Source organism: Helobdella robusta, assembly GCF_000326865.2.
Source record: "Helobdella robusta unplaced genomic scaffold HELROscaffold_11, whole genome shotgun sequence".
Taxonomy (NCBI): domain Eukaryota; kingdom Metazoa; phylum Annelida; class Clitellata; order Rhynchobdellida; family Glossiphoniidae; genus Helobdella; species Helobdella robusta.
In genome coordinates this window covers 732,918-743,320 of record NW_008703617.1, presented here as the reverse complement: position 1 = coordinate 743,320, position 10,403 = coordinate 732,918, and the positions used below count along the sequence as shown (strand labels likewise).

Here is a 10,403-nt window from a genome sequence, read left to right as displayed (position 1 = left end):
TACGTAAGTGTGTATGACTTTGTATGTATGTATGTGTGTATGTATGTATGTTTGTTTGTATGTATGTATGAGTGTATGTATGTATGTATGTATGTATGTATGTATGTATGTATGTATGTATGTATGTATGTATGTATGTATGTATGTATGTATGTATGTATGTATGTATGTATGTATGTATGTATGTATGTATGTATGTATGTATGTGTGTATGCATGTATGTATGTATGTATGTTTATACAAGTTAAAACAGTTTTCTTGCACTGATTCTTGCAATGAACGAATGAATGATGATGATGATGATGGTGGCGGTGGTGATGATGATAATGATGATATTAATAATTGAAATATGAGAAACATTAAATAATAGATTGTTTTTGCAAGGAAAATTTTTTAATCTGACAGACAGACATTTTGTATCATTATCATTATAGAAGTGGTAGTAGTAGTCATCATCATCATCATCACCGTCATCATCATCATCATTATCACCACCACCATCATCATCATCACCACCATTATCATCATCATCATAACGGTTTCCAACATGTGTGGCGTTAGATTTATAATTAGTCCAACGACGGTAAACGAACATAAAAATTACTACTAGCAGTAGTTGAAGTAGCTTCAGCAGCAGCTGCAGCAGCAGCAGCAGTAGTAGTAGTAGTAGTATTTGCTCTAGCAAAAAAGCGTTACTTGCAACTTTTATTTATCAAATGATAAACACTGAATAAAACCCCAGATTCATTATCATAATTTATGCAAATTATGCATGAACATATTCATCCCCTACGTCACAAGCTCATTAATAATCATTAGTTCCAGCATTAACAAATCTGTTTATGTTTACATGTACTGTTAATAAGAAACTTCACAATACTAAACAACAAAATAGAAGTTTCGTGTGTGTGTGTGTGTGTGTGTGCGTGTGTGTGTGTGTGTGTAAGCATGAATTGTTCGTGAGTGTACTTGAACGTAAGATTAAAAACTAGAACTGATAAAAAAAAGAGGTGCTAAAAAACTCAGAAGGAGGAGATGGATTGAGAGAGAAAGAGAGAGAAAAGAAACAAGAGAAAGAGAGAGATGGAAGGAGGAAAAGTGAGAAAGAGAGCTACTTAAAGTAAGCAAGATTAGTAATAGAATATAAAACTTCCATAAAAAATCATTTTTAGCATCAGCAACCAACTTTTTCAATACTACCTCCCAAACATTATATCATGATGTATCAAGCTTTCACTCTAGTACGTTCATTCTTTCGTTCATTCGCTCATTCATTCAGCCTTCCTTCATTCATTCGTTCTCTTTTTTCTAAAAAAAAAACAACCTTGAAACATTCGATCTATTTTATTTTGCTCATTCATTCATTTATTCAATATTTTCATTCACCAAATTACATATATGTACCTTTCTTTGTATGTTTGTATGTATGCATATGTGTGTGTGTATTTATATGTGTGTTGTGTGTGTATTTATGTGTGTATGTGTTTTTAACTTCATTCAAAATGCATTTAGGCGTTTGCAATGCTCTCCAGAGACACTGTTCATTTTAATATCAGTTAGTAGTATCAATAATAATATTAGCAACTTGTGTATGTCTTATTACAACGGATGTGTGCATGTTTGTATGAATGTATGTATGTATGTATTTATGTATGTGTGTTCGTTGATTGATTAAATTCTATTAGTTTATAATATTGTGATAATGATGATGATAATAATAATAATAATAATAATAATAATAATAATAATAATAATAATAATAATAATAATATAATGAAACAATAATAAAATCGATGATGAATAACAACAGAAATAACAAAAATTCTTTTTAAGCAAGAGTCTGGAGGTTATCAAGAATAAGAATGTTTGCAGATAATCAGCTGAAGCTAGAACCCAACATACTTACATACAAATATACATACACACTCACAAATACATACATACAAACATACTTACATATATACATACATACACACCACATACATACATTTACAATCATTTATACAAAATCTTTCGAAAGTTTCCAAGTTTATTTTATTTTTATCATCATTAAACAAATAGTTAAGCCGTGAAACAAATCCCTGAAACTTTGTTTCAACTTGTTGTGTTTTGTGTTGTTGTGTGTGCTGTGTTTGTGTGTTGTTTTTGTGTGTGTACGTGTACCGGTGTGTACGTGAGTTTATAGGATGAATATCTTGATGTTATTAGTGGGAATCTAATGATTTATTCTCACCAATCCTTAGTATCAAGTCATACACATTAGAACGCAATCGACAACACAGCATGTACTTGTACAACCAAAGCCAATCAAAAAACCGTCAACCAGTCACTTACCAACAGACACTTGACCAAGCAACAAACCAACCAACCAACCAGCCAACCGTTACAGATTAAAAAATAAATTACCTATAAATTGCATAGCAACCAACTTGCCCCAAAACATGGACCTTGTAACCGGCTCGGATCGTCAAGAAGTTTCCATATCCATTTTTTAACTCGACCCTCGTTGAAACAAGCCACTATATCGTACTCCGGAATGAAAGATTTGGCTTTTACATTAAATTCTGAACACTTAACCGAAATCATACCATGTCCAAAACTGCCTTCACATTAAAAAACTTAACTTTCCCATATAAATGACGAAAATTAGAACAAAAACTAGCGACTGTAGCCACCAGAAAAAATAATGCAAGCGAAAACTCAACATCGTGAGACTTCCAATTTTAACGTTTAACCCGCCATATAAAAAGTACTTTCCAACAAGACATACAAAAGATATCTATCATTTATAGCATTAATTTGGTAGCATTTAGAAAATTACTAACAAAACAGCTCAACCTTGTTAACTACGTGCGATTGCATGGTCCCATTATTAAGCTACCGAAATGCATGATTGACACACCTCCTCGCTAATAATCAAGCCGAAAAACTATTGAATTTTAATCTATTGAACTATTGAATTGACTTGAATTTTTTTTTTTTGACAATAAATATAGAAATATTTCGACGGTTCATTCATTCCACATATCAATCGATCAAGCAACATTCTAATCAACTGTTAATCAATCGCTTTTCTTCAAGTCTTTAACTTGTAAACCTGGAATTGAAAATATTAGATAAATTATAGAGTATTTAAGAAAAACTCACTGGCCTTAGAAAACAATTAGAGCCAGACAACCAATCAAAAATGTAATTAATTGAAACATAGCTAAAGTTAACACAGATGCTCTTGCATACTCTCTCTCTCTCTCTCTCTCTCACACACACACACGGACCAGGCGGCAAAGACTGTCTCAACTTATCGGCCTTCTCGTTATCATTGATGACCAGGGTGTATAGATAACGGCTGCACCTGACCTTGAACTTCACGTTGTCCTTGTTCTTCTTGATCTTGACAGCTGTAGAGTGAAGAAGAGAATGAAATTGAGTGAGAGAGAAAGAAAGAAAATGAATGAGAGAAGAGGAAAGAATGAGGAAGATAAATGAGTGATTTGCCTCATTCACAGAAGATATATGATAGATAAGTTAGACATAAGTTCATATTGATAACATAAACAGAATTGATGACATTAATTACAGCAAAGACATCAACAACAATAGCAGCAATAACGTCAATTTTTACATTTAGCATCAGCTCTTCTGGCTGTCAATAAGAAATCTTTGATTTCTTGGATCTGTTTTGGCTGCAAAGTTACAAAAAATATGAATAAATATAAAACAAATAAATAATTATTTTATACTAAACAGCAATAAATGTTAATAAAATTGTCAAAATGTAAAATATTTCGTTGATAATGATCAAAAAGAATAACCATCTTTGCTGATAATTGGAGAATTTCTCTGCTCACAACCTGATTACAAAGAAAAATTTATTTAAATATAATTTGTGAGAAAGTTAATAAAATTTAGTTTAAGAAAGCCCAAATTATAGATAGAAAACTCAATGTAAAACAGAAAATGTTATACAGAAAACACAATGTAAAAAGTGTAATCATAACATTATTCAGTATTGCAAGTAAGCCATTTTTATTCATAGAATGCATATATACACTCTCCAATAAGAGGTGTCAAAAATAGCTAATCATCATACATAATGCTACAACCGGTAAACCAAATATTTCTTCAAAATCCTTACACTTTAAAAATAAATATTATTAATTACACCAAATATAAAATATATTCCCATTAAATTAAGATTACGCTGTAAAAGAATAAGATTGCAACATCATCAGTACGGCGAGTGAGCGATTTCTTTTTTCAATTCATACCACAGATAGTGTCATGAATCGCTAGTCATCATTTCAGGTTGCAATAAACAATTTCCGCATTTATTTATCAACTAGAATAATATTGATGCCATTACCAAACAATAAAATTATGAAAAAAAAATCATTCAATACTTTACAATGATTAAAATGCACAAAACAGATTGTGAATTTTGAGCTATTAAATTAGTGAAATTAAAATAAAATAACGACTCGAGTAACAAAGGACAAGTCAAAATTATTGTCAGATTCAATCAGTTCTAAACTTGGAGAATAAAATGAGAAGATTGCAAAATCGTCAGTACGGCGAGTGAGCGATTTCTTTTTTTCTATTCATTTCACAAACAGTGTCATGAATCGCTAGTCATCATTCTAGTTTGCAATATGAAATAATCAATCACCATATTTGTTCATTCATTTATCAAAATTCTAATCAAATTTCAGACTTAAGCATCACAGGACAAGCTGATATTATGTAAAGAATCAGTGTTAAACTTGAAGAATGATAAAATGAGAAGATTGCAACATTGTCAGTACGGCGAGTGAGCGATTTCTTTTTTCTATTCATTTCACAAATAGTGTCATGAATCGCTAGTCATCACTCTAGGCTGCAACATAAATAATCAATTACCATATTTTTTTACTTATTAAACAAAATTTAAATTAAATTGCTAATTAAAATTCAGACTTAAGCATTACTGGACAAGGAGATTTTACCAAAATTCAAAAGAATCAATGTTAAACTTGAAGAATAATGAAATAAAAAGATTGCAACATCATCAGTACGGCGAGTGAGCGATTTCTTTTTTCTATTCATTTCACAAATAGTGTCATGAATCGCTAGTCATCATTCTAGGTTGCAACATAAATAATTACCATATTTTTTTACTTATTAAACAAAATTAATATTAAATATCAAATTAAAATTCAGACTATTACAGGACGAGTAGATTAATCTAAGCTCAAAAAATCAGAGTTAAACTTGAAAAATGATAAAATCAATAAGAGAATTGCAACATCATCAGTACGGCGAGTGAGCGATTTCTTTTTTCTATTCATTTCACAAATAGTGTCATGAATCGCTAGTCATCATTCTAGGTTGCAACATAAATAATTACCATATTTTTTTACTTATTAAACAAAATTAATATTAAATTGCTAATTAAAATTCAGACTTAAGCATTACTGGACAAGGAGATTTTACCAAAACTCAAAAGAATCAATGTTAAACTTGAAGAATAATGAAATAAAAAGATTGCAACATCATCAGTACGGCGAGTGAGCGATTTCTTTTTTCTATTCATTTCACAAATAGTGTCATGAATCGCTAGTCATCATTTCAGGTTGCAATATGAATAAAAAAATTCTCAAATCTATCTTATTTATTTATTATAGTCCTATTAAAACTGATAAGAGGACAATTTGCTGTTACTGTGTTAATTGGGGAAACCATGCAACACGTACTATGATGGTGATAACAATCACAAACGACACATACTATGATGGAATAGCAAAATTAAATAAAATTGTGATAAAAAACAACTGCCGTCGCGATAATCAGATATCGTAGAAAGCAGAATTTTATTCATCGACATTATATCTCCCATAAGAGGTGTCAAAAACTTTCAATCATCATTTTTTTCACACGGCACTACATAAGCTATTAAACGCATGAAAATATAAAGTTTAGCAAACTACGGAAAACAATGAATGAAAAAACAAATCAGAAAATCATATCGAATTGAAATAAATAGAATAATAAAAAAAACTTAATTAGGATTCTACAAGATTCAAACAGATTGAAAACATTCAACGAACCACCTAGCAGGGCCGAAAATTAGGAAAAAGGAAAAATATTGGCGGATGTATCTAAAGTTATTCCACAAAACAGGGATGAGCCCATTTAATTTAAACAAACAAACAGTTTTCAAATACCCGATATAACAGTACACAAAATGATTTTATTAATAGCTTATATTGAATTTGTTAAACTCATATAAATTTTTTTATTAAATTACTGTTTAAAATTCACCAAAATCATTATCAAAGTTCAGAAATGACTGGTCCAAACCTGTTTAAATTATAATAAAACTGAACGCAGTCATTTAAATAACAGTGCTAAAGGTGGATTTACAATGTAATTAAAATTGAATTGTAGATTAAAGACTGGTATAAAAATAAGCGTATTAGGACATTTTTCGGATGATAAATCAACATTAAACAGTTTTAGAATAAAATATTGATTAAATCATTTAATTAAATGGACGATAAAAATATTGACGAAGTTTTGGATAATAATTTAAATAACATGAAATTGAACTCTAACAACAAACTGCCCCCATATAACAGAGGTAGTGAAGATGGCGACGATGACGACGAAGAGGAAACTGGTGATGACGTTAACTCTCTTGGAAGCAGTAGTGACGATATCTCCAGAGGTTTTTTCTCAAAAATTCTTTCTTAAATTTATTTTTATAAATTGCTATATTTACTGATTCAATGGATTTCAATCTTACAAAATTTTATCGTCATATGACAAAGCTCTATAAAGCTATTTTTAAACAAGACTAAATCCTAATTTTTAATTAGAATTCTCGAATGTTGACTCCGCCCTTGATGAAATAAATACATTCATGGATGAGCTGGAAAGAAAAAATGACAAACTTTACTCAGAGATTAGGAACTTTCTGTTGGACAATGCAGCCCAGAGGAAGAAAGAGTTGGAATCATCGCAAGGAGGGGCCAACGATAAATACCCTGATGTTCAGTCAAAGAACAAAGAAAATAAAACATAGAATAAAATTGGGAGTGATAATAATTATTAATGATTGTAAAGTTGAAGGATTGATTGGAAAAACGATTTGCTGATTGATTAATTGGTTGACAGATTATTTTACTCAAATTTCATTCCAAATATACTCTAACTCCAAATAACCTCAACTTTCATATTATAATATTAAATGACCTATAAAATAAATAGATAACCTCTTCCAATCTCTCAATTAACCTATTCAATAACTTTGTTTTAATAATAATAATCCAGAAAAAGTATCACAATATTGTAACATTAATATTCTAAAGACATAGCAAATAGAAAAATGTTTAAACAAAAGTGATTACACCATTCACGGGTATACATACATACATACATATATATATATATATATATATACATACATTATATATAAATATTTTAGGTTTATATTATCATAAATACAATTATTTATAAAGATCGCTGCATTTTCATATATAAATATATATATATATATATATATATATTTATTTATCCATGGATGACATTTAAATTGAAGTAGGTTTCATCATGGCTGTTGCCATTTTCATTATATTATTTCATATGCTTATCTAATGAATGCATGTTCAAACTCTAGCTACTTACACACACACACACACACACACACACACACACACACACACACACACACAGGCATACACATACACACACACACACACACACACACAGGCATACACATACACATATCAATGAATAATGACTGCCATATTAGTAGAATGTAATTGATAGCATAATTGAATCAGCATTTGTAAAATAAAATAAGAAAGATATATTTATATATATATATATATAAATTAAATTACATCAATAATAATATTAATAATTATATTATCAATAATAATAATAAAGACGACTGATGATGATGATAGAAGCGATTATGATGATGATGATGAAATATAAAAGGAAGCATACACTGCATACAAGCATACACCAATAGCCTGTTCGTTATTTTTAATTATAGCCACATTGAGGGAATATAAAAGTGTATTATGTATAATTTAAAATAATTAAAAATAATTTCTTAAATAAAAAACTAAAAATAAATTAATTTCATATCGTTATAACCGACCCTTTGAACTTGTAGGGTGTGGTTAATTTTCTCTACGTGGGTTCCTGACACCTCAACAGACTTATTTAAGATGAACTTTATCAGAAAGAAAACAGCGCTGGCAATCACTTGTGTGTATTGATTGCCGGGCTCAATCACTCGTTTATTCAATCGTTAAAATCGTTAGAAAGAATGCAGCGCAATATCCAATCGACAGGTAAATCACGGAATAAAACCAATCGTCAATAATGAAGCTAATCTAGTCAGATGTTTCTTGGCCGTAAATCCTCAGTATTCGCTTCTCTGAAGATTATCGTAATTCACTGGCAGACCGCGTGTAGAATTCTCCGTGATGAACTTTTCCTCGGACGTTATCGCTAATTTGCTTGCAGTTCGCACACAAAACTTCTCTGCGATAGTAGGACTCTTCTTCTGCTCGAAACTTCTTCTGACCTCTTCTTAAATCTCGTTCTTCTTCTTCGTTGTTTTCTCTCTCTTGAATCTCGCTTCTGCGTTGTTTATATAGCTACCGATCTGCTTGTAAGTGTGCCACATTACAACCATTTTAATTACTTTACACCTTCTAATTAATTTAGAAGCGGTTCATTACTCAATGCATGCTAAACGATTCCAGACCATTAGTTTTTATCTTGATCTCACGTCTGTAAACTTTTGAAAAATAAGACCAAACAGCACCACCGACCACACAGTTTCTCGTATCTGCTTGCGACCAAATGAAAAACACTATATAGCGATTGAATCAAGAACCACAATCAATCAATCAATAAATCAATCAATAAATCAATCAATGCATACAAATAAAATAGTTCCCAGTCAGATGAATAATTATCTAAACATTTATTTATATTAAATCATAGAAAGACACCTAAATACACACATGTACAATACAAAATCACACACACATACATATATACATACATTAGTGCAGTACTCAAAACAAATAAAAACAAACAATACCCCATCAAACATACATACACACACATATAGAGACACATACAATCAAATCAAACACATACACACACTCAACACTTAAACACACACACACAAACACACACTGTCGCATCTGTTTAATCAAGCATGTTTTCACATCTGCTTAACCAAATGAGTTTTAAACTCGAGGCCAGATGTCTGCTGGTACTTAAGGGCAGGAAACAACAACACAGCCAGCCATCTCTCTCCCAACAACGACTCCACATTCCTTTTCCAGCTTCCCAAATCGTACTCATGGATGCTGCTACTTCTCTCGATGCATGTCTGTCCACATAACAAATTCCTCCCATGATAGATCAACAAAACTGTGAACAGCACCATTGATATTATGCAAGTGGCTGAGATGAAAGCAGCAAAAAAACCCACAGCCCCAGAGAAATTCAGTGCCCAGGATAACATGGGTACTACCATGGTAAAGATGGCTGTGAAGTTCAAACCTCCCAAAACTTCAAAAGTGTAGTCGAAGTTGAGGTAATTGCAGTAGACTGCACCAATGAGCAGATAGATCAGGAGGGAGAAGAAGTAATGCTGGTTTTGATGGCCAACACAGTTGCCTGTAAACGTGCAGTGGTGGTCCCTCCTGGTCACGCAGATGTCACAGACCCAACAGTGAGATGATCTGTAGGATGTTAATAAGTAAAGTAAACTCAGTTTTAACAAGTTTAAATTTGAATTTACTTACTTGATTGGAAATAAATAATAAAATACCTCGGTGGAGAGTTAGTCTGACACTGCGAGCAGTACCTCCACCCTGGCTGCAGCAGAGTTGGCAGCACCTGATTGGCCGTCGAACTGTCAATCAAAATCAGCTGGACGAAACTGAGCATCACGTTGAAATAGATGAACAATCCGGCAGCTGTGTGGAACCAAAACGTTCCCGTCCTTTCGTAATCGATGTACGGCAGAATGACGAACAACTCGTAGAAAGCAACGGCGTGTACGAGGACCACAAACAACCCGAACGATATTCGATCGCCAGAATTTCTCGGAATGAAACATTTATTCAACGCCATTGTCAATCAATTTTCTTCTCAAATTTTTTAAAATATAAAATAAATTAAGTAAAAAAAAGCTTGTGTATTTCGAAAAACAATTCAAATTGTTAAAAAAATTAAAAATATTCCGGTAATCCTGTCTCTCGAAAACACGGAAGTTTAATTTTAAACAGTTTATATGGAAAGCTAAAAAAATCTGTAATCTTTAAAAGTTAACCTAAACTAAAATACAATCCTCAATACTCATATCCTATCGCTTCAGTCATTCTTTC

At 31.5% G+C, this 10,403-nt stretch overlaps 2 protein-coding genes across 2 annotated transcripts; both read right to left on the bottom strand.

Annotated features, from left to right (window-relative positions):
• Nucleotides 1-2,979: 2,979 nt before the first annotated feature.
• Nucleotides 2,980-7,444, bottom strand: HELRODRAFT_185258 (hypothetical protein). The gene is made up of 6 exons (XM_009012639.1): nucleotides 6,930-7,444; nucleotides 6,592-6,730; nucleotides 3,813-3,851; nucleotides 3,623-3,683; nucleotides 3,276-3,398; nucleotides 2,980-3,097 (listed from the first exon to the last, which is right to left on the bottom strand). Exons 3-6 carry the CDS (start codon nucleotides 3,813-3,815, stop codon nucleotides 3,063-3,065), a joined length of 222 nt encoding a protein of 73 aa, XP_009010887.1. The 5' UTR covers nucleotides 3,816-3,851; nucleotides 6,592-6,730; nucleotides 6,930-7,444; the 3' UTR covers nucleotides 2,980-3,062.
• Nucleotides 7,445-9,229: 1,785 nt separating this feature from the next.
• Nucleotides 9,230-10,276, bottom strand: HELRODRAFT_109014 (hypothetical protein; the record flags this gene model as incomplete). The annotated part of the gene is made up of 2 exons (XM_009012638.1): nucleotides 9,845-10,276; nucleotides 9,230-9,755 (listed from the first exon to the last, which is right to left on the bottom strand). The coding sequence occupies exons 1-2, from the start codon at nucleotides 10,147-10,149 to the stop codon at nucleotides 9,230-9,232; spliced, it is 831 nt and encodes a 276-aa protein (XP_009010886.1). The 5' UTR covers nucleotides 10,150-10,276.
• Between the last annotated feature and the right edge of the window lie 127 nt (nucleotides 10,277-10,403).

Coding starts and splice junctions, on each gene's coding strand:
- HELRODRAFT_185258 (XM_009012639.1), bottom strand. Junction 3,399..3,622: donor CAGAAGAGCTGATGCTAAAT/GTAAAAATTGAC, acceptor TTCACTCTACAG/CTGTCAAGATCAAGAAGAAC. Junction 3,098..3,275: donor GAGACAGTCTTTGCCGCCTG/GTCCGTGTGTGT, acceptor TTTCAATTCCAG/GTTTACAAGTTAAAGACTTG.